The following is a 26,465-nucleotide window of genomic DNA, read 5'->3' on the forward strand; positions in this document are numbered from 1 at the left end:
CCTTGGATCTTAAGAACAATGAAAAATCAATCAGGTTCTTAAATGAAGAATTTTAATTAAAGAAAAGGTAAGAGAATCACTTTCGTAAAATCAGGATGGTAAATACCTTACAGGGTAATCAGATTCAAAACATAAAGAATCCCTCTAGGCAAAACCTTAAGTTACAAAAAGACACAAATAGGAATACACATTCCATCCAACACAGCTATTTTACCAGCCATTAAACAAAAGAAAATCTAACGCATTTCTAGCTAGATTACTTACTAATTTAACAGGAGTTGTAAGGCTGCATTCCTGATCTGTTCCGGGCAAAAGCATCACGCACATAGACAAACCCTTTGTTTCTCCCCTCCAGATTTGAAAGTATCTTGTCCCCTCATTGGTCATTTTGGGTCAGGTGCCAGTGAGGTTATCTTAACTTCTTAACGCTTTACAGGTGAAAGGGTTTTGTCTCTGGCCAAGAGGGATTTTATAGCACTGTATACAGAAAGGTGGTTACCCTTCCCTTTATATTTATGACACAGGCATAGGACTTCAGGAGCTGGGGCAACGAGAAACCTGTGGTGTGTGGATGGTGCTGATTTTGGGTGCCAGCCCGGCCAGTAGGATAGTGTCATAACCAGACAGCTAAGGGTAGCCTAGAATTCCTCCTTACCTGTAAGGAGTTAAGAAGCTCAAATAACCTGGTTGGCACCTGACCAAAAGGACCAATGGGGAAAGAAGATACTTTCAAATCTTGTAGTGGGGAAGGCTTTGTTGTGTGTTCTCTTGGGAAGCAGAGAAGCATCAGGTCAGAAAACTCCTTCTCCTATAAACCATCCTAAAAGTCTCTCATATTACAAAAATTGTAAGTAAAAGCCAGGCAAGGCGTGTTAGATTATCTTTTGTTTTGCTTGTGAATTTTTCCTTTGCTGGAGGGAGGTTTATTCCTGTATCTTGTAACTTTGAAAATAAGCCAAGAGGGAGTTCTGCTGTGGTTTTGAATCTTTTGTTACCCTGTAAAATTATTTTCCATCCTGATTTTACAGAGGTGATTTTTACCTTTTTTAAAATAAAATCCTTCTTTTAAGAACCTGACTGATTTCTCTATTTTCTAAGACCCAGGGGTTTGGGTCTGTGATCACTTTGTAACCAAATGGTTTCGATATTATTCTCAAGCCTCCCCAGGAAAGGGGATGTAAGGGCTTGGGGGGAATAGGAACTCCAAGTGGTCCTTTCCCTGATTCTTTGTTAAATCACTTGGTGGTGGCAGCATACCATCAAAGGGCAAAGAATTTGTGGCTTGGGGAAGTTTTAACCTAAGATGGTAGAAATAAGCTTAGGGGGTCTTTCATGTGGGTCCCCACATCTGTACCCTAGAGTTCAGAGTGGGGAGGGAACCCTGACAGGCAGTGACCTCTCAAGGGTTTGTGGCAGCCTGCACTGAAGTGCTTGAGGCCAGTGTCCTAAGGCAGAAGGGAGTGTCCTAAGGCAGAATTAGTAGGAAGGAGTCCAGGGAAGGAGCAACAACGGCTGAGGGAAGCAGAGTGGACTCACCGCTGGTGGCGCCTCCTCCTTGCCATCCTGGGGATTAGCTCTGCCAAACATTGCACCCTTCTCTGGCAGAGTCTCACCCATCCTGTCTCACTGTGTGGCCCCTCTCGCTTCAGGAACTGCAGCCGCCTCCTCCCTCCAGGTCACTACATGGTGTCCCTTTCAGGGAGTTACCCAAAGTCCTTCCGCATAAACAGTCTCAGGCAGTCTTCTCCGGCACTGTTCTGATGGTACCACTTCCCCTGCAGCCAGTAGGGGAACCTGGGCCCTGAGACCCACCCACTACTTCAGGGACCCTGTATCTGGCAACTGTGGTCACAGATGCTAACTCTGGATATCCTTCTTGTCCATGTAAATATCCCATCCCTCTTTGAATCTTGCTAAGTTCTTGGCTGCAATGACTTCCTGTGGCAGTGAGTTCCACAAGCTAATGAGGCATTGTGTAAAAGTTTTTTCCTTATAGGAGGAAGGCTCCTGGCTTAGCTACTTCCCCTTCCCCAGGCTTCCCATCTAAGCACCTTTTTGTCTTCCAGGGCTCCCCTGAGGCTTTTGGAGAGCCCTGTGGGTGGCAGCATGCTGGGCCTTGAAGTTGTACCTGCCTAAGCCCTGCCAGGCTGCTGCTTGGTCAGGGATTCGGAACACCCACCAAATCCACACATTTTGGAGAAGAATAAATAACTAGGGACAGACTGACAGAAAGACAGACAGACAGCAGGTCAAGGCCTGCATACACGGAAAGGAAGGTGCCCCTTTAACTTGGACTGGTACACACAGGCTGATGGACCTTCAGCTGGGATCATTCGGCCTCGCTCAGTCCAAGCCCACAGAGCTGTGCCCACTGACCCCACTGGCAACTGGGCCCTGCTGTTCATGGAGGCTGTTCATGACACTAGCTCCCAGCAGCCCTTCCCAGCATGGTTTGGTGGCTGTTGAATGTTTGCGGAAGAGGCTGGGCATGCAGGGGTTCTGATGGGCTCTCGTCCTGGGCATGGCCGGCTCTCCGCTGAGGCACCCACCCCGCTCTGGGACTGTGCCAGTGAGAAGTTGCACAGTCTGTTCTGCCAGCAGGGGACTGTGGGGGAGGCTTTTCTTCCTTTGGGTTCAGCTGTCTCACCCTACATGAGTTTGCTGGGGGTAGAGCAGCCAGGGATCCCTCCTACCCCCCGTGCGAAGGGAGGGAGCTGTGATGAGCTGTGGGGCAGAGCTTCAAAAATGTTTAGGGGGATTAGGAGCCTGTGCACCATTGCGTTTTGGTAGGCTTTGCTCCTAAATCCTTTGGGTGCTTTGGAAAATCTCTGCCGTCGAGCCTCCGTTCAGAATACCTCCTACCACCCGACTTCCCCACTGTGATGCCGTGAACCGTCCTGGTGCTGAGCACCGTGCCACTTGCATCGCGGCAGATTGGTAGCCCCACGGGCAGGCGGGTGGTTGACAGTCAAGGTCCTGTGTGAGCAGTGCCTTGATCCCCTCCGTGACAGAGGCGGCAGGCCCGGTGGAATGTCCCCCCGGAGCAGGGAGTGTGTGGAGGGGCAGCCGCAGGGGCTGGGCCTCACAAGCACTGAATTGCACGCCTTTCTGTTAGAAACCCGATTGATTCATCTTCCTCTCCGAGCTGGAATTCTGCCCACCCCGCCGGGGTCATTGCTCTGCAGCGGCTCCTTCTCTTCAGCCAGGAAAGCTTTCTCCTGCCTTGATCCTCTCCCCGCTGAGGGCAGCCCGCACCGGGGACCAGCCATGGCTGCACAGCAATGATGGGAGCCTGCTGCCACCTTCTGGACACTGAGCAGCCTTGCAATCATGCCCTCCCAGCATGGCAGCATTGGTCTCGCTGGGTCAGATCTAGGTGACTGGAAAGCAACCTCTCGCGGGGTGGAAACCCCACGCCCCGAGAGACACAGGTCAGCTGACAGAGCCCCGGAGACGCTCTGGATCAGGGTGGTGGGTCACTTACTGTAACCCCTCCCATCGGGTCTACACTGACGTGCTGCAGCAGCACTGGGCCGCCACGTAGCAGAGCCCTGGTGCGCCCCCACTGATGCCCTGGTCTGTGCCCTGGAGCAGGGGCTCACGCGCCCAGCCCCAGCTCCATCATGCGCTACTCTCCTTTGTACTCCCCTCAGCTCCGGACTGTGCAGGGCGGCCCCCAGAGGCTGGCGCCCCACAGGGGCTGATCTTGCTGTGGGCTGGGCATGCAGGAGGGGAGCAGTGAGTGTCCAGCTCTGGGCCCCATGCTGTGGTGGCAGCATCGTGGGGGGCAGCTACGCTAGATTGTCATCTCACCCAAGACAGGGGCTCAGAGCGCCCCCACCCCACGCTGCCATTCGTCACTGTCGCTGCGGGAGGGGCTGGGCCAATAGGTAGCTTCAGGCCAGGTTGGATGGAATAGTCCAGTCTCTTGCTGGCTGGGCGGGTGTGAAAGGTCCCCCTGTGCCCAATCCACAGAGGATGCGAGTCTGTGACAGCCCCTGCCTGCTTTTAGCTCGGCGGTCCTGCTCATTCCCTCAGGTGTCAGCTGAAAGGGTGGCCTTCGCCCCTCCCCATGCCCCTGCCCAGCACAGCGGCACAAGGCGTTCGTCTGAGAACAGGCCAGGCACCGCAGGTTTCCCACAGGCTGGTTTGAGGAGTTGTGAATGTGCCAGTTCTGATCTAGGAGACGTCTGCAGGGCTGGCCGTGCTGCACTGTGTCCTGGGCAGAGTTGGGTCCCAGGACGTGGGAGCCTAAGAAATTCAGGCCTGGACAGGGATGCAGTGTTGCCAGCTTGTGGAATTGTACCGGGGCAGTTGCTGGTTTTCATCATGTCCCTTGGAAGCATGTGAATGGGAGAGACTCGGCTGCCATTTTTTAAAAGGGGTGTTTCTGGCCATTGGGGGTCACCAAGGAAAGCTTGGAAAGGGACCCCAAAATCAGACAGCAAATAAAAAGACCTCAACCTTATTATTTTTTAAATCTCATGGTTTTCGGAAGCCTGATGTCGATTTTTGAAGCTCCGGGATTGGCAATGCTGGGTCAAGGGCACAAGAGGTCAGGTGGGCATTTCCTGGCTCCAGCTGGGAAGGGAATACTGAAATACTGGTCAGATCTACAGATCCAGCTTCAGACAAGTGGGGATGCAGCCAGACATCTGGCTCCTTAGCATAAACCCCCCAGGAGAGCTGGTCAGAAAATGGAACTGCTGCCTGGCAGTAAATTCCGACATTTCCACATTTGATTTTGACCCACAAAGTCGAAATTTTTGTTTTGTTTTTGTGGAATGGAAATTCCAACATATTTTGTTTCAGAAACATTTAAACGACCAACTCAGGGTGCTTTGAAACTCTTCTAGTGTTTTGATGGTCTCAAAATGCTTTGCTTAGGGAGCGCTGAAACAGAATACATTCATATAAAATATGAACTGTGAGAAAGCAGAAGATATTCATTGAAATACAATAATGAAATACTGTCATAGAAAAGATTCAACCAACTGAAAAAGTTGAAATGAAACGAAACAAAACTCTCGACGAAATACTCCATTTCTCTTTCAAATCGGTTCAGAATTTGCCGTTGCAAAACTTTTCAGAATTGACACGTTCCTGAAAACTTTTGATTTCCACTTACAAGTGTTTTTTTCCGATAGAAAACTGTTCAGGGGAGAATTTTCCTCCCAGCTTCCCAGGAGCCCTGTGGTGCTGCCGCTCTCTGGTCCTGTAACTGCTTGGCTAAGATTATCTAATGGCATGTAGGGGAGTCAGGAGCACATCGCCTTCCAGTGGGATTTGGGCATCCAACTGCCTCAGGCTTCTGGGGAAATGACAGCCTGCAAAATACGTGCTCCTGTGCAAAGGCAACCAGTCCTGGTCCCCGGGATGGAGCGTTACTGTCCGCACCCCAGCCCTGCCCTTTGGCGACAGGACACGTGACAGTGGGGTGCACTGATGGACAGTGAGGTGAGGTGACTCCCCTGACATGACTCAGGGGGTCGGTGGCAGAGCCACGATGGAACCCAGGCATCCTGACAACCTGCCTTAGCTGTAAGCCCACAGTCCCTGCACCACAATTAGCACGAGCGATTGACCTTGGCGATGGAAGCCACCTTTCCAGAGTCACCCTGCAGCTGCTGCAATGATTAACCCAGGCCTCCGAAATCACCACTTCCCCAGCCAGCAAGGGGTGAGACACAGAGACTGCCCTCCTCCCCCACAGCCCCCTGTGCTCCCAGGAATGCACAGTGCCCCCTGGGCAAGGAGCCTTGTGCTTCCTCTGCCACCTCAGTGGTCCCTGTTGCCCTGTCGGTCCTGGGACAGTGGAAGGAGCCAGCTGAAGGGGAGGGTCAGTCAGGGGTCTCACACATATGCCCCCCTTGGGGATCCGCATGCCCAGCTCTGGGGTGCATGACTAAGAGGACGGCTCTTGATCGCCATCTGTGCCAGTCCTCGCTGGCAGTATGCAGTATGTGCTGGCTGGGGCTCCCCTCTGATGTTGGGCTCACAGGCCCATGGTGTCCTGCATCCAACAGCAGCAGCTGGTCTGCACCATCTATGTGTGCTGAGTGCATCCGCAGTGCCCGGCACTCCCCTGCACCCAGGGCCCACGGAGCCTGGTTCCCCCACTCGCACCCATGATTCGGCCCTTCCTAAAGCCTCTCCCTCTGCTTGCATTAGGGTAGGGCCATCAGCAGCAGGGCCAATCACCAGGTAGCCCCACCCCAGGAGAGTTAGCCAGCTCAGCACTCACAGAGCCAGCAGCCACCAGCAGGGAGCTGGGCTCCGGCGCCGGGGTCAGTGGAGTGTTTGAGCAACTGCCCTTTGAAACACCGGCCGTTCCTGAGGCTGTGTGGGCTAGTGGGCAGGAGACGAGCCTGGCAGCGCTTGTTCTGTTTCTGCCTCTGCTGGGCAATCTCTGCGCTGTTCTGTGCCCCTTCAGACAGGCCTGTCTCTCCTGGAGTGTGTGCAGCGCCGGGTGCAGCAGGGCCCTGAGCTCAGCAGAAGCCTCTAGGTGCTGCGGCAATGCATGACCCTAGCTCATACAGTCTGTGCCCAATGAGCCCCGTGCTTTCCTCCCACACAGCACTTGGTGGGGAACCAACGGGCTGGCTGACAGGAGCGGGAACATGCCCAGCATGCTGCTTCTGCGGTGGCCTTTGCGCTTGGCCTGTTGGCAGCAGAGACGTGAAATGCCCCTGGAATAGACGCGTTGCTCCAGACATCAAACCACAGAGCCGCCTCTTGGGTGACATCCAGCCTCCCTGTGCAGATGCCAGAGGTGACAAGGTGGCCCCCAGGGCATGGTGTAAATGCTGGCGGGGGACTCTGCTCCCAAGAAAGGAACTGGGAGCTCCATGTTTGTTTCTTGGTGAAACCAGAGCCATAGGGCTGTCCTCAGTGCCAGCCTGGCACATGTGCCCTGTACGCTCCATTTCCCTGCCCCGTGGCCAGGCTGGCTCTGCAGGGCCAACACAATCCAAATAAATTTGAGTACCCGCCCTGACCCTGTGTGTGCTTCTCCACCCTGAGTGGTGCTGGGTGCTCCCCCGGGTGTTCCAAGCTGGGTGCTTGGTGCCCAGAGAAATCCTCAGCCAGCAGCCTGACAGCACGGATCAGGTGGGGTTTGGGTCTGCGGGATGCCCTCAATCCTTGAGGAACTGCCAGCAACAGGCTGCTGTCAAGCGGAGACCAAATCCCCACATTCCCCCTCCTCCCAAGTGGTTAATCTGAGCTGCCAGAGCTGTGGTGCAGTAAGGCCTTTCTGTGACATTTAATCAGATTGCTCTGCCCCAGCCGGGAGCAGGAGGAAAGGCCCCGTGCCCCCTGCTGCCTGTCCCACCGGCTCCAGGGCCGCTCCTCTGGGCAATCATTAATCGCAGCCCTCCAAACAATGCAGGAAACAAACAAACAGCCAGGAGAAGGCCAGCACTTCCCAGCCCCTCGGGGAGCTGGAGCAGGCAGTGCCGACCGGTTCCCTGTGGTGGCAGCTTGTTCCACTGCCAGCACCTGACCCAGGCGGGGCCTTTGCCTTGGGAAGGTTGGGTGGGGCGGCAGAAGGAGCTGGCCAGGGAGGCATGTAGGCTGGGGAAGGAATTCCAGCCGGTGGCTCAAAGGCTTTCATCTCCTGGAGCCATGAAGCACCGGGCCTTTTGGACTGCACTGGAATACACCTGCCGACTGCTGGGCATCTCCACGGCAGCAGGTAAGAGGCAGCGTCGCCCTTTGTGCTCGAGGGAGTCGACAGCTGGTGCAAAGTAATAGGTGGTGCATGGGCATCCGGACACCTGGGTTCTATTCCTGGCTGTGACTGTGCCACCCTCCCTTCCTCCATCTGCCCATTGGGGATGATGAGCCTTGGGGCCTAGAAAGCGAAACGTGAGATGTTGTTACTCCCCATTGCTAAGTGTCAATGGGTGCGTCCTCTGGCAGGTGGGGCTGTTGGATGGGGCTCAGCAATGCCTGGAAGCTGGAGGCCACAGGGACTGCTGCTGGGAAGGAAGGTTAGTTTCCCATGGTATGGGCTGGGGCAGCAGAGTAACCTGGATCCATGGAGGGAAGGTCCTCATGCTCAGTGGAAGGGGCTGCTCCAAACTCTGAGCAAAGCCAGGGGAAAAGCTTGGGAAAAGCTGTCTTGTCCCAAGCGGGATGAAGAGAAGAGCCCCAGCGCTGGTGAACATGCTGCTGCAGCATTGCTCCTCTGCCTTCCTACTAAGCTGTCAGAGAGCAGATTCAGGGAGCTGTTTGCTCTTTCCTTGCAATGCAAACATCATAGACTCCCCCACCTGTTTACATGGCTCCCTCTGCCAAATGACCAAGGCTGAAGGACCAAATTTTGGTTGGAGGAGGTTGCCTTTGGCTGTGGGTGACATACCAGGTGAGAGCTGAAAAGGGAATATTTGAGCTGGCATCTCCATGGCTGAATGTGCAGAAGATCTCCCCCTGCAAACCACAATGGTGTAGAATAGCCATCGGAGGTAAAAATTGCTGCATTGAAGGGGAGAGTCAAGTGCAGAGGGCGGGGACGGGAGCAACAAATTCTATTCATGGCACTGGCACCAATTTGCTGGGGCCTTGGGCAAGCCACTTAATCACTTTGTGCCTCAGTGTCCCCATCTATAAAGCAGGGACAATGACACCTACCCCTGGGAGCTGAAGGTGATTGCTTCTGTAATTCTTGGCTGGGTGATGTAGCTGTGCAGAATCTCATTCGAGCCGGCAAGTGGGTCCTGTTGGCAGATCCTGCTTCATTCCAGATGCTAGTTTGCCGGAGTAGGGCATTGCAAACCCGCGTCTCTCAGCATTTCCCAGGTGAGCAGCAGCAGGCTCTGGGAGACACCTCACACTGCCATGGGGCAACAGGGGGCAAGAGACAAAGAGGTCAGCTCAACTAAGCTGACCCCGAGCACAATCCTGGGGCTGAACACATGGACAGACGGCACACAGCTAGAGCGCTGGCTGCTGGCTCTGGAATGTACTCCCTGCAGCTAACTGCACTGGCCAGGCACCGATAGAAAGGGCAATGCTGCAGGGCAAACAGACTGGAGAGATTCTCCCCTCTGGGGCTCTTACAGACTGGCACATAGGAGCACAGCGGGGTGAGCCTGTGCATGAGACAAGCTGGATCACAGCTATGCAGACCTCGATCACACACACATACAGAGTAAGGCTCACACTCTCCCCTAAGGCTCCAGTGATAATAGTGGATGCTTGCCCAGGAGACAGCCCGACCCCAGTGCCATGTGCCAACAGAGGATAAAGAGCTGAAATCATAAGTAGGTTACAATGTTGAGACGTCTTCCTGGAGTGTAATCTCTCTCTCTCTCTCTCTCTCTCTCATGGCGATGGTGTTTACATTGCAGTATCTTGTGCTGTCTTCCCTAGCTCCTCTGGAAATTAGCAAAAGTCAGCACCCCTGCAATGTGGACACTGCCTTGGACGGCGCTACAGAGCCCTGTACTTTTCCATCTCTCCACTCTGGGCTCTGCACAGTGTCACCTGCCTTCCCCAAAAGACCCCAGCGAGGGGTCTCCATGTTTCATATCTCCCTATGTTGTCTGAGGCTGTCGCTGGAGGGAGGGAGCAGCCAGCTCAGTATGGTGTTCGCTGCCCAATGAGGTACAGGTGGTTTTGCATCCATTATTTTAATGCTAAAAGGGTTAGGAAATGGAGACCACAGGGAAAAGAGTCCCCAGAGCTCAGAGCCATCCGAACAGACTTGCCAAAGGAAGAGGCTAATGGATCAGCCTCGCTCATAGATTCTGGATGGTGTTGGGGGATTCCATAGATTGGCCCTCCATAGAGTCAGTTGGAGAGGCAAAAAATATCCCCCTCCCCACCACCCCAAGCTCTGAGCGTGCTGACTCCCCATGATTGGTGGAGCCATATTAGTCACTGATCAGGCAGCCCCGTGACTGGTGAAACCATGTTGTTAGTTGATCGTCAGTGATCAGGCAGCCCCGAGATTGGTGCATCCATGTTGTTCGTTGCTGGTTAGTGATCAGGCAGCCCCGTCATTGGTGGAGCCATGTGGTTTGTTGATGGTCAGTGATCAGGCAGCCCCGTGATTGGTGAAGTTGTGTTGTTTGTTGATGGTCAGTGATCAGGCAGCCCCATGGTTGGTGGAGCCATGTGGTTTGTTGATGGTCAGTAATTGTGATTGGTGGGAATGGTTGGGAAACCCGAAAGTTTCACAGAGTTTAGCACAGATGACTCTTCTGCTGAAAATCCGTACTGGGAGGAGGATTGTTAGTTGTTCCAAATTCTCCTGTTTAAACTGTTTAATTCATAATTTTGTGCCTGTGCCTTAGGCATGGCTCAGACCACAGACAGCAAATAGCCCAAGCAAACAGGCCACCAGGCTGATGATCCTTGGTCCAAACTGTTCAGGCCACACTTCTGAATCATCAGGAGAGGAGCAGAAATCAGGAGGCAATCCTGCACCATTCACTTGCTGGAAGAAAGATTGAATAAAGAAGAAGATGACCAGTCCTGCTCCCAAGCATGGCCTGCTGGCTGGCTTTGAATTCCCCCACACTCAATTCTGTCTGCGTTTGTAGTGATGATCATCCAGGGGCCTGCACAGCCCCAGGGCAGCAAACCCCTGCGCTTTGTGCTCAGATTCCCAGAGCATGTCAGCATTGGTGCAAGGGGCCGGAGAACAGCACAGAGACAGAAGTCTTGTACGCATTCACAGAGCCAGCAGGGCAGCCCCCCAGCTCCGAGCTGGAGAGACCAACTCTAAGGAGCACGACAGGAGTTCACTCCTTGACAGTTCAGCTGGGGCAGCTGATCAGCAGGCCAGCTCATGCCAGTTATGATACAGTGTCCCCAGGAACTGGCCTAGGACCCGACACATTGTACAAAGGCATCAGAATAGCCAATGGCGCTCCTGACCTGCTCTGGAGTCAAGCCAGTGTCTTCAGTTCCCATGGTGATGGTCTATGGTGGGCACATTAGCCGTCGGGAGGCAGTTCTCCTGTACCCAGAGCTAATGACTCGGAGCTGAGATGAAATGGGTGCAACAGATGTGCCTGAGTCCATAGGGACGGAAACCACAGATGATACCAGGCATTGCCAAAGATCCCCAAGCAAAGAGCCCATTTGCATTGCATGCCCTTCTGTGCTCCCACCAGCAGGGGTCACTGTAAACCCACGCCTGTGAACCAGCACTTGGTGGGAGGGACACACACCCAGCTGTGTCTTGGTGGCTGTGACCATAGGGATAGCTGTGCTTACTCATGCCAGATTTTGTGAATGTTGCCACGTCAGCCATCTTGATTACTCCCTTTCCCACTGAGTCAGTCCCTGGGAGTTTTGCCGTGGGGTCAGGAGTTCACCCTGTGCCTCCATGAATCCCCCCACAGGCAAGTCCCAGAGGGTGAGTTACTGACCAGTGACACCCCGGGACAGTCAGCCCAAAGAGGCGCAGGATGCTACTGGAAGCAGCTCTTCCAGGCTCAAAGCCTCCCGCTCAAGCCACCGAGCATCCTGCCCCATGCAGTCACCAGACAGATCCTCTGCATTGGTTTCTCGGGCATGGTCATCCTCCATCTTGGCGCCATGTAGACCCACACAGGTGCACTCACAAAGTAAGCTCTGGCTCCACTAGTATGTGGGCCGATCAGGGCCTGGGGGGCACCAGGAAACCCTCCCGAACACCCTGCTGTGCCAGGATCCACCTGTCGATTTATACAGTGAAAGGGCTTCGCTGTGAAACTCCAGCCTCATCCCCTGTCCACCCTTGTGGTGTGAGTGTGGCACCCCTGAGATCCCAAGTAAAGCCCCGGTCTGGCAGAGCAGATGTGAACCCACAGGACCTTGTAGGTACTTACAGACTGCAATTAACTCACCCCTTAGCCTTCTCTTTGTTAAGCTAAATAGACTCAGATCGCTCAGTCTATCACTATAAAGCAGGTTTTCTAAGCCTTTAATCATTCTCGTGGTTCGTCTCTAAACCCTCTCCAATTTATCAACATCCTTTTTGAACCATGGGCATCAGAACTGGACACAGTATTCCAGCAGTGGTGACACCAGTGCCAAATACTTGAGAATCCCCTATTTATGGAGCTGAGGATCATATTAGCCCTTTTGGCCACAGCATCACACTGGGAGCTCATGTTCAGCTGATTATCTACCATGGCTCCCAGATCTTTTTCAGAGTCACTGCTTCCCAGGATAGAGCCCCCCAGCCTGTAAGTAAGGCCTACGTTCTTTGTTCCCATGTGGTCATGTTTACATTCAGCTGTATTAAAACAAATATTGTTGCTTCCACCCAATTTACCAAGCTACCCAGATTGCTAGGTGATGTGTCCTCTTGATTATTTGCCACGCCCCCAATTTTGAGATATCTGCAAACTTTGTCAGTGATGATTTTGTTTTCTTCCAAGTCACTGATAAAAATTTTAAATAACAAAGGGCCAAGAACTGATCTCTGTGGGATCCCAATGGAAACACACCCACTCCATGATTCCCTGTTTATGATCACATTTTGAGACCTATCAGTTAGCCAGTTTTTAATCCATGTAATGTGTTCCCTGTTAATTTTATATTGTTCTAGTTTTTTAATCAAAATGTCATGTGGTACCAAGTCAAATGCCTTTCTGAAGTCTATGTATATTATGTCAACACTATTACCTTTATTACCCAAACTTGTAATTTCTCCAAAAAAAGATATCCAGTTAGTTTGACAGGATCTATTTTTCATAAACCTGTGTTGATTGGCATTAATTACATTACCCTCCTTTAATTCTTTATTGAGTGCCATATCAGCCACTCCATTATCTTGCCTGGGATCGATGTCTCCTGGAACTTCCCCAGGATATGTCTACACTACGAAATTAGGTCGAATTTATAGAAGTCGGTTTTTTAGAAATCATTTTTAAATAGTCGATTGTGTGTGTCCCCACACAAAATGCCCTAAGGGCATTAAGTGCATTAACTCGGCGGAGTGCTTCCACAGTACTGAGGCTAGTGTCGACTTCCGGAGTGCTGCACTGTGGGTAGCTATCCCACAGTTCCCGCAGTCTCCACTGCCCATTGGAATTCTGTGTTGAGATCCCAATGCCTGATGGGGCTAAAAACATTGTTGCGGGTGGTTCTGGGTACATGTCATCAGGCCCTCCTTCCCTCCCTCCCTCCCTCTGTGAAAGCAATGTCAGACAATCTTTTCGCGCCTTTTTTCCTCAGTTACCTGTACAGACGCCATACCACGGCAAGCATGGAGCCCGCTCAGATCACTTTGGCAATTAGGAGCACATTAAACACCACACGCATTATCCAGCAGTATATGCAGCACCAGAACCTGGCAAAGTGAAATCGGGCGAGTAGGCGACGTCAGCACGGTGACAAGAATGATGAGGACAGGGACACAAATTTCTCTCAAAGCACGGGCCCTGGCAATGTGGGCATCATGGTGCTAATGGGGCAGGTTCATGCCATGGAACGCCAATTCTGAGCTCGGGAAACAAGCACAGACTAGTGGGACCACACAGTGTTGCAGGTCTGAGACAATTCCCAGTGGCTGTGAAACTTTCGCATGCGTAAGGGCACTTTCATGGAACTTTGTGACTTGCTGTCCCCTGCCCTGAAGCACATGAATACCAAGATGAGAGCAGCCCTCACAGTTGAGAAGCGAGTGGCAATAGCCCTGTGGAAGCTTGCAACGCCAGATAGCTACCAGTCAGTCGGGAATCAATTTGGAGTGGGCAAATCTACTGTGGGGGCTGCTGTGATGCAAGTAGCCAACGCAATCAAAGATCTGCTGATATCAAGGGTAGTGACCCTGGGAAATGTGCAGGTCATAGTGGATGGCTTTGCTGCAATGGGATTCCCTAACTGTGGTGGGGCCATAGACAGAACCCATATCCCTATCTTGGCACCGGAGCAGCAAGCCAGCGAGTACATAAACCGCAAGGGGTACTTTTCAATAGTGCTGCAAGCACTGGTGGATCACAAGGGACATTTCACCAATATCAACGTGGGATGGCCGGGAAAGGTACATGACGCTCACATCTTCAGGAACTCTGGTCTGTTTCAAAAGCTGCAAGAAGGGACTTTATTCCCAGACCAGAAAATAACCATTGGGGATGATGAAATGCCTATAGTTATCCTTGGGGACCCAGCCTACCCCTTAATGCCATGGCTCATGAAGCCGTACACAGGCAGCCTGGACAATAGTCAGGAGCTGTTCAACTACAGGCTGAGCAAGTGCAGAATGGTGGTAGAATGTGCATTTGGATGTTTAAAAGAGCGCTGGCGCAGTTTACTGACTTGGTTAGAGCTCAGCGAAACCAATATTCCCAGTGTTATTACTGCTTGCTGTGAGCTCCATAATATCTGTGAGAGTAAGGGGGAGACGTTTATGGCGGGGTGGAAGGTTGAGGCAAATCGCCTGGCCGCTGGTTACGCACAGCCTGACACCAGGGCGGTTAGAAGAGCACAGGAGGGCATGCTGCGCATCAGAGAAGCTTTTAAGACAAGTTTCATGACTGGACAGGCTACGGTGTGAAAGGTCTGTTTGTTTTTCCATGATGAACCCCCCCCCCGCCCCTTGGTTCACTCTGTTTCACTGTAAGCTAAGCACCCTCCCCTCCTCCCTTCGATCACCACTTGCAGAGGCAATAAAGTCATTGTTGCTTCACATTCATGCATTCTTTATTCATTCATCACACAAATAGGGGGATAACTGCCAACGTAGCCTGGGAGGGGTGGTGGAGTAGAGAAGCACTGGGAGGGGTGGTGGAGGAGGGAAGGACAAGGACACACAGTACTTTAAAAGTTTAAAACTTATTGAATGCCAGCCTTTTGTTGCTTGGGCAATCCTCTGCGGTGGAGTTGCTGGGTGGCTGGAGGCCCCCCCACCACGTTCTTGGGCATCTGGGTGTGGAGGCTATGGAACTTGGGGAGGAGGGTGGTTGGTTACACAGGGGCTGTAGCGGCGGTCTGTGCTCCTGCTGCCTTTCCTGCAGCTCAACCATACGCTGGAGCGCATTAGTTTGATCCTCCAGCAGCCTCAGCATTGAATCCTGCCTCCTCTCATCATGCTGCCACCACCTTTCAGCTTCAGCCCTCTCTTCAGCCCACCACCTCTCCTCCCGGTCATTTTGTGCTTTCCTGCACTCTGACATTGTCTGTCTCCATGCAGTCATCTGTGCTCTGTCAGTGTGGGAGGACAGCATGAGCTCAGAGAACATTTTATCACGAATGCGTTTTTTTCGCCTTCTAATCTTCACTAGCCTCTGGGAAGGAGAAGATCCTGTGATCCTTGAAACACATGCAGCTGGTGAAGAAAAAAAAAGGGACAGCGGTATTTAAAAAGACACATTTTATAGAACAATGGGTACACTCTTTCATGATAAACCTTGCTGTTAACATTACATACACAGCACATGTGCTTTCATTCCAAGGTCGCATTTTGCCTCCCCCCACCACGTGGCTAGCCCCTCACCCCTCCCCGTCGCTAACAGCGGGGAACATTTCTGTTCAGCCACAGGCAAATAGCCCAGCAGGAACGGGCACCTCTGCATGTCCCCTTAAGAAAAGCACCCTATTTCAACCAGGTGACCATGAATGATATCACTCTCCTGAGGATAACACAGAGAGATAAAGAACGGATGTTGTTTGAATGCCAGCAAACATACACTGCAATGCTTTGTTCTACAATGATTCCCGAGTATGTGCTACTGGCCTGGTGTGGTAAAGTGTCCTACCATGGTGGACGGAATAAGGCTGCCCTCCCCAGAAACCTTTTGCAAAGGCTTTGGGAGTACATCCAGGAGAGCCGCAAATGCCAGGGCAAATTAATCATTAAACATGCTTGCTTTTAAACCATGTATAGTATTTTAAAAGGTACACTCACCAGAGGTCCCTTATCCACCTGGCGGGTCTGGAAGGCAGCCTTGGGTGGGTTCGGGGGGTACTGGCTCCAGGTCCAGGGTGAGAAACAGTTCCTGGCTGTCGGGAAAACTGGTTTCTCCACTTGCTTGCTGTGACCTATCTACAACTTCATCATCATCATCTTCCTCGTCCCCAAAACCTGCCTCTGTGTTGCCTCCATCTCCATTGAAGGAGTCAAAAAACACAGCTGGGGCACTGGTGGCTGAACCCCCTAAAATGGCATGCAGCTCATCATAGAAGCGGCATGTTTGGGGCTCTGACCCGGAGTGGCCGTTTGCCTCTCTGGTTTTCTGGTAGGCTTGCCTCAGCTCCTTAAGTTTCATGCGGCACTGCTTCTGGTCCCTGTTATGGCCTCTGTCCTTCATTCCCTGGGAGATTTTGACAAAAATTTTGGCATTTCGAAAACTGGAAGGAGTTCTGATAGCACATATTCCTCTCCCCATACAGCGATCAGATCCTGTACCTCCTGTTCAGTCCATGCTGGAGCTCTTTTGCGATTCTGGGACTCCATCATGGTCACCTCTGCTGATGAGCTCTGGCCAGCGTGGCAAGCTGCAGGTGACCATGCAAACAGGAAATTGAAATTCAAAAGTTTGCAGGCCTTTTCCTGTCTACCTGGCCAGTGTATCTGAGTTGAGAGTGCTGTCCAGAGCGGTCACAATAGAGCACTCTGGGATAGCTCCCAGAGGCCAATACCGTCTAATTACGTCCCCAGTCAAGGCCGATTTAAGCGCTAATCCCCTTGTCGGGGTAGGAGTAAGGAAATCGATTTTAAGAACCCTTTAAGTTAAAAAAAAGGGCTTCATCGTGTGGACGGGTGCAGGGTTAAATCAATTTAACGCCACTAAATTTGACCTCAACTCCTAGTGTAGACCAGGGCCCAGTGCTCCAAGACTTATTGAAAATCAACATTAACAGTCCAGCAATCTCCTCAGCCCGCTCTTTTAAAACTCTTGGATGCAAGTTATCTGGACTTGCTGATTTAAAATATCTAACTTCAGTAGTTTCTGTTTAACATCCTCCAGAAATACTAGTGAAATGGAAAGATGGTTATCCTCACCATATGATAAGACAGTTTCAACTGTTTTTTCTCCAAATACAGAAGAGAAATATTTATTGAATACTTCTGCTTTTTCTGAATTATTATTGAAAATTCTAGGATTTCCATCTAGCAGTGGATCGACACCATTGTCAATATTATTTTTGTTCCTAATATATATTTAAAACTTCTTATTGTCCTTAACTGTGCTGGCCATTTATGTCTTCTTGTGTCCCTTTGCTGCCCATATCAGTTTTCTACAATTCCTAACTTCTGATTTATATTCATTATTAACGATTTCCCCTTTCTTCCATTTAGAAGTATAACAGGCTTGTGTGCACTGCTCCCCACTGCAGGAAGGAACCCAGAACTGAACACCTGTGTGTCTTACTCACTGTTGACAGTGATTCTCCTTTAGCCGGAGTGGAAGGGATGTCTGATTTTGGAGCAGGAGGATTTAGGTTCTAGCCACGTTTGTATCTGGAACCTAGCTGTGCTCTCAGCACAAAGCTCATTGACTTAGCTGGGACCCACACAGTGTGCGGTTGTGTTGTGCGTTACACACCTAGGGAGTTATGCCACAGGCTTGGGAGACACTTCTGTTTTCACATCACACATCAGCCTTTGTGAGGATCAGAGCCCCCTGCAGCCCCTTCCCCCCATTCGCCATCCCAGGAGCACACTCATCCTGCCCTTCCCTTCAGGGGTTAACGAGGCAGGCTGGAGCTTTCCTGGGAGTTCAGCTCCCGGGCCCCAGTTGCAAGCCAAGGAAGGGTCTCAATGCGCTCAGGCCCTTAATCCACCTTAGTGCATAATCCCCTGCCTGGCTGTGTGGGCCGAGAGGCCGCACCGTGTAGCACGGAGCGACAGCTCATTCCAGGCTGCTAAGCCGCCTGCCCATCTTTGTGCTTTCTGTTGTTTAGTAAGTGGCATTATCGCCATGGCTACAGCCACTATTAACATAGCTGGCATGGTTGGCATGCTTTCTCCTGCCGCTACTGATCCTCCGCCCCAAGGTAGCCAGGGCTGGGCTTGTTAGGGACAGGAGGCCGAGGCCAGTGAGATAGGCCCTTCCAGTAAGGACAAGCACTGAACAGCAGGGGAGGAGGCCAAGAAGGCTGGCTAGGTGGTTAGGACCAGGAAGGCGAGGAGGCTAAAAGGAGCTGGATAGACTGAGGTGGGATCTTCTGAGGCTGTCAGTGTTGACCTGGTGGGAACAAAGTCAATGGGTCTTGGCTTGACCCCCTGCCCCCACGAATGGAAAATGTTTATCCCTTTCTATCCTTGTGTGCAGAGGGAGGGAGAGACCTCCTGGCACAGCTCTGTGACAATGTCTTGGCAGGCACAATGGGAAGGCAAACAAACCGCTCTGCCTCCCGTGCAGCCACAGCACAGGCCACTGACAAGCCAGCATCCGGGGACCTGCGAGCCAGCCCCTCCCCTGGCCTGAAGCACCGCAGTGCCCGGCTTCGCCCTCCACTCCTGGGCAGCAGAGCAGCCTCAGGGAAGGGCTTGTCCCTGGGGAGCCTGCTCCCTCTGTGAGTCCCCCAAAGGCCAGGGCTGGCCAGGATCAGAGCCAGACACCGATATTTAATGCCTCTTTGGTTGAGCTGTGAAGGAGGCTGCTAACCTAGCTGTGTGGACAGGGGCCAAGCACTGTCACACCCAGGACAGGTCATTTCAAATGGCTAGTGTGCACTATAGCAATGTCTGGAGATACCAGCCAGGGATCGGCTGCCCACCATGCCCGGCACTGCACACACACCACCAAGGAAAGCACTGGTCCTGCCTCACACAGCCAGTGCCCTCGGCACTGCCTCCTGCAATGATTTGCAAACGTGTGTTAGGTGGTTATGTCTGGCTGCTCCCGCTTTAAACACAGTCAGACAGAGAGATCTCACTAATGTAGTACCCCAAGGCCAAGGTGGCTACTTAGGCCTGCTCCCTGCTCTGGCCAGGTGTTGTAGGCTGAGCGGTGCGTGGGACTGGGCTGCTGGCTAGGCCGGGCAGCTTGTCCCCAGGCTGCCCAGCAGAGACAGGCCCAGCTGCAAACTCCAGCTCTTGCTCCAGAGCCACACTTCAGGCCTGGCCCTGCTGGTGCCTGGGACTCAAGGCACATGAAGGGCCCGAGGAGGGTCAACTCACTCACAAGCCTCATGGCCAACCCACAGCAGCCAAAACCTCCCTTGGCCCTGCCCCGCCCCCAAGGCGCACCCTCAGGATAGGGTTGCCATGTGTCCGGTTTTCAACTGGGACACCCTGTCAAACAGGGACTCTGGCGGCTCTGGTCAGCACCGCTGACTGGGCCATTAAAAGTCCAGTCAGCAGCACAGCAGGGCTAAGGAAGGCTCCCTGTGGCTCCCAGAAGCAGCAGCATGTTCCCACTCCGGCTTCTATGTGTAGGGGCAGCTGGGGGCTCCGCACGCTGCCCCCGCACCAAGCATCGGCTCTGCAGCTCCCCTGACCCCCTACTGCACCCCAACCTCCTGCCCCAGCCTTGATCCCCCTCCCATCCTCCAAACCCCTTGATCCCAGCCCAGAGCACCCTCCTCCACCCCAAACCCCTCATCCCGAGCCCCACCCCAGAGCCCGCACCCTCTGCTGGAGCCCTCACACACACCCCTGTGCCCCAACCTCCTGCCTCAGCCAAGAGCCCCCTCCTGCCCCCCAAATCCCTCATCCCTGTTCCACACCAAAGCCCACACCCCCAGCCGGAGCCCTCACCCACCCTCAGCCCAACCCCCTGCCCCAGCCCGGAGGCCCCTTCTGCACCCTGAACCTTTCACTTCTGGCCCCACATCAGAGCCCTCACCCCCTCACTCCCTCCCACACCCCCAACCTCCTGCCTCAGCCTGGAGCCCCCTCCCATACTCTGAACCTCTCGGCTCCATCCCCCAGCCTGGAGCCCCCTCCTGCACCCCAAACCCCTATCCCTGGCCCCACCCCAGAGCCCATACCCTCAGCCGGAACCCTCAACCCCTCCCGCAACCGCCTGGACCACTTGGAGCAGGGGATAGTAGCCCCAGCCAGGGTGACAATCCCCCCCCCATGCAGGTACCCACTATGCCGTGGGGTGCATGCACACAGCTGGGAAAGGGCCAACAGTGAGACCGCGTTTCTGGGGCTGGTGATCCTTTGCCATGATGCACGTGAGGCCGTTCCCAGTGAACGGTGCCACAGAGACTCCAATGCTCATTGAGCACCAGGGAGTCCCAATGCCCTATGCAAAGTGGGGGGAGCAGCAGCACTACCCCATTAGGGAAACTGAGGCATAGAGTGGTTCAGTGATTAGCCTAAGGTCTGCGGCAGAGCCAAGGACAGACCCCAGCCCTCTTGTCTCCAACCCTCTGCTCCAACCACTGGACACTCTGCTTTCGCTCCCCACTCCCACCCACCCAAGGGCCATGTGAAGAGCAGGCAGGACGGTGCTGGGGTGGGCATTGCCATGACTCCAGTGCTGCCTTCTCTCTGCAGTGCTGGTTGGAGTGGGAGCGGAGACCCTGCAGCGCGGGCAGTTCCAGAGCCTGGCTGTCTACCTGCTGTGAGTATCGCTGCGGTTACCATGGGGAGTGGCCCTCTCCTGGCTTCACCATGTAGGAGTCTGGGACCCTGTGAGACATGGGGCAGCTCAGCCCTGCAAGCTCAACGCAGCGCTGCCTGCCCCCGTGGAGCTGGCCAGGGGCCGCAACACGCCGTGACCTCCCCTGTGCAACGGCTGAGCAAGGGGAGCTGAGGCTCTGGAGCCCAGCTGGCCAGCACTAGGTAGAGCCCCCGAGCCCCACGCTGGCCCCACCACCCCCATGGCTGTGGCCAGGCCCGGTCCTCATGGTCCCCCACTTCAGTTTCTCAGGGGCAGCGGTTTCCATCTGCGAAGTCTCCTTCTTCGTCAGCCTGCTCCTGGGCATGTGTATCAGGTGAGTACTCCCTGCCCATGCCCCGTGTGTCCTGCCCATGCCCACACCCTGTGTGCCTGCCCACACCCCTATACACTCCGCCCATCCCACACCCCTTGCACCCTGTCCGTGCCCTCTGCTCACCCTATACCCAATCCCCATGTGCCTTGCCCATGCCCCCTGTGCACCCTGCCCACCCCACACCTACACCCTCGTGTGCCCCGCCCATGCCCCCCAACCATATCCCCTGTGGACTCCACCCACCTCACATCCCCACCTCCGGGTGTCCTGCCCATGCCCTCTGGGTACCCCACACCCATACACCCCTTATGAGCTGTGCCCACACAGCCCTCATGCACCCTCCCATATATCCCACCCACACTTCCATGCATCCTGCCCACACCCCTCCCCCTCCTTGCCCTTGTCCCTCACCCACACTCAGCTGAGGGCACAGGGCTGACCAGGTGGGGCTGCAGACCCACCTCCAAGGGAGCCTGCCCCCTGCTGCCCCCTGCTGGCAGCACCAAACCCTGCTTGCTAGCTATGCTGCTGCCCCCAGGGCCTGCATGTGTCACTCACACTTCCTGGCCTCTGCCTCAGGGACTGGGCACCCATGGTTGTGTCCCCGGGCTTGGGGAAGGGGTGAGAATGCTCGGAGCTCAGGCCTGTGCCCCCTGCACTCCATGGACTCTATGGACCACTCAAGCCTTAGCCAGCCCCATGTCCAGGCCTGGCCTGGTGCTCTGAGTTCTGGGGCCGGTGGGCACCAGAGGGGCATTCAGACCCAACCCTGGCAGCCATGTGGCTCTGGTGCTGGTGACCAGCTCTCCCTGCCCAAGCCCACGCCTGCCCCTCTCTCCCCAGCTACCAGCCGGGCTCCCTGGCACACACCTTCTGGAAGCGAACCACACAGCCAGCAAGCTTCCAGAAATTCCTGGGCTATGTGCTGCTCTCAGTAGCCTGCTTCCTGCATCCCGTCCTGGTCTGGCACGTCACCATCCCTGGTGAGGAGCGCGCTGGGGCCATGTACAGCATGGGGGGCAGGGGAATGGGGTAAGCAGGTGGTTGCCAGGCTGGGGTGGAATGGCCCAGCTCTCATGGGACAGGATGCCAGGCTGGAAGCCATGGCCCGGCTGTGATGGGACCGGGGTGCCAGGCAGGGGGGGCCATGGCCTGGCTGTGATGCGACTGGGATGCCAGAGAGGGGACCATGGCCCAGCTGTGATGTAAGGGAGGGGCCATGGCCCAGTTTTCCTGGTGAACCCTCCCCCGCTCTTTGCCATGTCTCGTCTCCGGTGCCTTTTCCCAGGCTCCATGCTGGTGCTGACTGGCTTGGCCTACTTCCTGCTGAGCAAGCGGAAGAAGAGCCCGGTGCTCCGGGAGGCGCGGGGGCCACTGGAGCAGTATGTGGACCCCTGTGCCACGGCTGCAACCTCCACAGGCTGTGGTGACACTGAGCAGACCTTCACCTTTCCCGGGGGGCGCCGAGAGCAGCGTGCCTCCCTGCTCGGCCAAATGAAGAGCATCCTGAAGGGCAGTGAGGACAAGAGTGCGGGCTGGCTGGCTGAGCCTGCCCCGACCCCGCCCACCCCTGCTCCGCCCACCCCGGCCCCGGGCAAGCAGGTGCACTTCCAGGAGAAGCTGGTGAGGATCATCCCCTCTGTCAGCGAGAGCCCAGATGAAGCGGAGAGTGAGGCTGAGGAGACCACGTCCGACACAGCCCCAATCCTCGGGCCCATAGAGACCCCGCTCCTTGTCACGCCCCTCAGTGCCACAGGTCTGTTCTGAGCGCTCACCCACCTTGTCCGCAGCCTGGGGCGAGTGGCAGCAGCCTGGAGCTCCCCACCTGCTGGCCCAGGGCCTGGCCTTAGGGCTCAGACATGATCCCCCTGCAGCCTAGGTGCCACGGGCAGAGCTGACCCATCTGGAGCAGGGCAGCCCCCGCCAGGTGGGGTCCTGGTGCCCGAGAGCCCAGCCAACCCCCCACAACCAACACTTGCTGCTGCTGACTGGAAGGCGGGGCTGGCGGGTGCTGTGCCAGCTCCTGGGGCTGGCTGCAGCACTGGCATTCAGGGAGCTGTCCTGGCTACTCACCTGCTGGGGCTGGACCAACCTCTGGGCAAAGCCCTTCGGTTCCCATCTTTATCTGGTAGAACGGTTCCTGGGACTTTATCAATGTGTGTTCCAAACCCTGCAAACAGGGCAAACAAATCCACTTCCTAGTTTTCTGGGTAAATATCAGGGTTAATTCTGCGGTGGGAGCGGGGGATGGAGAAAGAGCACAAAATCAAGCCCAGTTAGAGTGGTGAAGTGACAGCCCTTCCATGCTGTGGTTTAGGTCGTGAGCTGTACATCAGCTGTGTCTGTCTGTCTGTCTTTCACTCCATTGCCTTCCTTTAACAGACAGCCTCACATTCACACTGCTCTTAACTTACTATCAACAGAGAGGCGTCTGCTAGTGGGATGGGTTGGATTTTCTTAACCTAATCACTATTTTCATGTACTTGAGCGGTCCAAAATTCAGATGAAAATCAGTTAAAACCAAATAATAGCTTTGGTGAAACCCTGGGCACCCCCCCACCCCCCGCCACACACACACACGCATACTCGCCATGGGATCCTGGCAGGCTCTGGCCATGTGTCAGTACCCCCTGGGCACCTGCCAGCCCCGCTCCGGCCCCACCCCCGTGGGATCCATGCAGGCTCTGCCCCCATAGACTGAACCAGGCTCTGCTCAGCGTATTTCCAGGACAGCGAAGCCTTCGCTCTCAGACATTTTCCAGCCGCTACATGGACATCTGCTCAGTGCTAGGCAGTCGGTACCAGCAGAGTGTCAGCATCCGCCCTGGCCCCCCACCCTGCTGCTGTGTGACTAGCCCTGGGCCATGCTCCCCAGCCAGCTGGATCTAACCCCCAGCCCCATGGGCCTTTGGCTTTCTCACAGCAGCATCGCTGGTAAGCCACAGGGAATGGAGCCAACCTAGGGCCATCAGATGCCATCTCCCACTGCTCCCCCCAGGGGCAGCTGTGGGGTCATGCGGGAACAAGGGACACAGCACTCCCACCAGCCTGCTGTTTGTAGGAGAGAGCTGGTTGCCTTAGTCCCTGCAGCCATCCCCCCTCCTCCTGTGTCCTAGAGCATGGCCCTGGGACAGAGTGGGGTGGGTCCATCTTCCAGCGCCAAGGTCTGCCCTGCCCTGCACAGCCCAGGGGAGCAGCACCTCCAGGGATAGGAACTGGGGACTGACGACCAGGGTCCAGCCTGGGTTTGGTCACAGAGATCCCCTTGGGACTGTCACCTGATGTGCTGAAATTACCTCTGAGCCCATTTTCCCTGCCAGCTTGGGACTCCAGAACCCTGCCTTGTTGAGCCAAACATGCAAGCCTGCTGCAACATGGACCCAGGATCTGGGCCATGCCCCCAAAGCTGAAAACTTTAACTAAAAACAGTTCAGCAGGTTATTTGTTTCCAGCACCCAGACACCCAGCTCCCAATGGGATCCAAACCCCAAATAGATCCATTTTACTCTGTATAAAGTTTATACAGAGTAAATTCGTAAATTGTCTGCCCTCTATAGCACTGATAGAGAGAGGTGCACAGCTATTTGCTCCCCCAGATATTAATCACTTACTCTGGGTTTATTAATAAACAAAAGTGATTTTACTAAGTATAAAAAGTAGGATTTAAGTGGTTTCAAGTAATAACAGCCAAAACAAAGTAAGTCACAAAGCAAAATAAAACAAAACATGCAAGTCTAAGCCTAATACATTAAGAAACTGAATACAGGTAAACCTCACCCTCTGAGTTGTTCCAATAAGCTTCTTTCACAGACTAGACTGATTCCTAGTCTGGGCCCAAGCCTTTCCCCTGGTACAGTCTTTGTTAGATCCAGCAGACATCTCAGGTGGTAAGCAGGGGTTTTCTCATGACTGACAGTCGCTTACTGGTGGGCTGCTTTAAAGTCGATGCCCAAATGCGGGGAAGTGCAGGCGGCTGTCGACCTCTCTCCAGTGAACTGGAGCAGTGCAGAGTCAAAGCAATGAAAGCCCGTATCCATATGAATGTGCAGAGGATGGAAGAGCCATGGGTCGGCTTGCCTCTGGGATGGAACAGCGAAGTTTGGGAAATACAAGAAGAAGCAAAAAGCATCCAGCGCCAAGGGATCACAGGGTGCACCACCCTGCGAGCCTGTGAAGGTCAGGTCCCCTTGTCCCCAGGGCTGGAGATGCCAGTACCTTGATGTGAGTAAGAAAACAGCTTCATCAAAGAGTGTAACTGGCTCCAATGATGTTTTTGTCACCAGAAAGTGGGTGGAGTTTGGTTTGGTGGTGACCAGCCCTGGCGCGTCTCCCAGCTTGGTATCACTCACATCTCTGCTCTTTGTGAATAAACTTTGCCTTGGTTTCCCTCCCACCAGCCCAGTGCAGTTACATTGGAGTACTTGGGAGTCCTTCAGCTAACCCGCTAGGCTGGGGTATTCATGCACCATCTATCCCAGCGTGTCAGCTATGTTCCCTGAGGGAAAGCTCCTCGCTGCCCCGCCCCTCAGGCGGTCGCTGACACCAGATGGTGGGTGTGGGAGGCTGCCTTGGGACTGGCACGAAGGGGCTGGAGAGCAGAGGGGCCTGGCCCCCCAGACTGGGGGTCCTGGATCTGAGCCCCTCCCGACCAGGGCATGGCTGTGCCAGGCTGACCCCTTCGCTGGCTCCTGCAGGGATGCTGTGGGGGGCTGGAACAGTGGATCACAGACCAGCTTGGGGGATGGGCTCCATGGGCTCCACCTTCTCTGCAGAACTGGTCCATTTGAGAGGGATGTATGGCCCTCAGCTATTGTTTTATCCTTCCTGCCTGGTTCTGCCACAGCCCTCTTGTGGTGGGGCTGGAGCCATTTGGGCAGGCGAGGAGACAGCTGGTACACAGAAGAAATACTGACGGAGAGAGAAGGTTTAATGGACCTTTATTATCTGGTGGGGGGGGAGGAGGAACAAGCTGTCACCCGTGGCTGGCCAGGGTGGCAGTCACTTGCTCACCTCGCACTGCCAGCAGCTGGTTTCTCTTCCCTGGCAGCCGGGTGATTTGGGGCCAGGGTAAGTGAGTGACACAGGGAGCTCCTTATTCTGCCAAGAGAGCCCTCTTACATGCCTCCAGCCTCATGCTGAGCGAGCCCAGACCAGGGCTTCCCTCCGACCCCCAACCCGACGCCAGCCCAGAGCACAGGAAGGACACCCAAGGGAAAGGCTAGCTGGGCCAGATAAAGGGAACCAGCCATGTGGAGAGACAGCTTCCCACCCGCAGCCCTTAGGAGAAGGGGTAGTTACACCTAATGGCTCCAGAAACGGCCTGGCTACAGGAATACAGAAAGGTGGGGATGCAAAGCACTGGAAACAAGCCAGATGCTGGGAGCTACAGAAGGAAGGTCCCTGAGCAGCCTGTGTGCAAAGCCATGAAAATGCGAGCAGAGGGTGCCCCATCACACTCATTCTGGCTGGGCTTGGTCTCCATATAAATGCCCAATCTGGCTTTGACTCATGCTATGTTTTTGGCCACAACAAAATCCTGTGGCAGTGAGTCCCACAGGCTAACTACCCACTGTGTGAAGAACCGTTAGTTCAGAATTTCCCACCTTTCAGAGCCTTTAAGTATC

General features: G+C 54.3%; 1 protein-coding gene across 3 annotated transcripts; it reads left to right on the plus strand.

The window, feature by feature from the left end:
* The first annotated feature begins 7,421 nt into the window (after positions 1-7,421).
* Positions 7,422-25,237, plus strand: TMEM72 (transmembrane protein 72). 3 transcript variants are annotated; one of them, XM_073353088.1, is made up of 5 exons: positions 7,422-7,696; positions 20,402-20,468; positions 20,770-20,841; positions 21,685-21,824; positions 22,130-25,237. In XM_073353088.1, the coding sequence occupies exons 1-5, from the start codon at positions 7,627-7,629 to the stop codon at positions 22,606-22,608; spliced, it is 828 nt and encodes a 275-aa protein (XP_073209189.1). In that variant the 5' UTR covers positions 7,422-7,626; the 3' UTR covers positions 22,609-25,237. The 3 variants fall into 3 exon arrangements, with proteins under 3 accessions (XP_073209189.1, XP_073209188.1, XP_073209190.1); XM_073353087.1 differs by lacking the exons at positions 20,402-20,468; positions 20,770-20,841; positions 21,685-21,824; positions 22,130-25,237 and adding an exon at positions 8,599-16,942 and having other exon boundaries at positions 7,618-7,696; XM_073353089.1 differs by lacking the exons at positions 7,422-7,696; positions 20,402-20,468; positions 21,685-21,824.
* The last annotated feature ends 1,228 nt before the right edge of the window (positions 25,238-26,465 follow it).

This window comes from Lepidochelys kempii, chromosome 7 (genome assembly GCF_965140265.1).
Source record: "Lepidochelys kempii isolate rLepKem1 chromosome 7, rLepKem1.hap2, whole genome shotgun sequence".
NCBI lineage: Eukaryota > Metazoa > Chordata > Testudines > Cheloniidae > Lepidochelys > Lepidochelys kempii.

What these genes read in the sequence shown, in the direction of transcription:
- TMEM72 (XM_073353087.1), top strand. Translation starts at nt 13,529, where the DNA reads ATGCGTAAGGGCACTTTCATGGAACTTTGTGACTTGCTGTCCCCTGCC.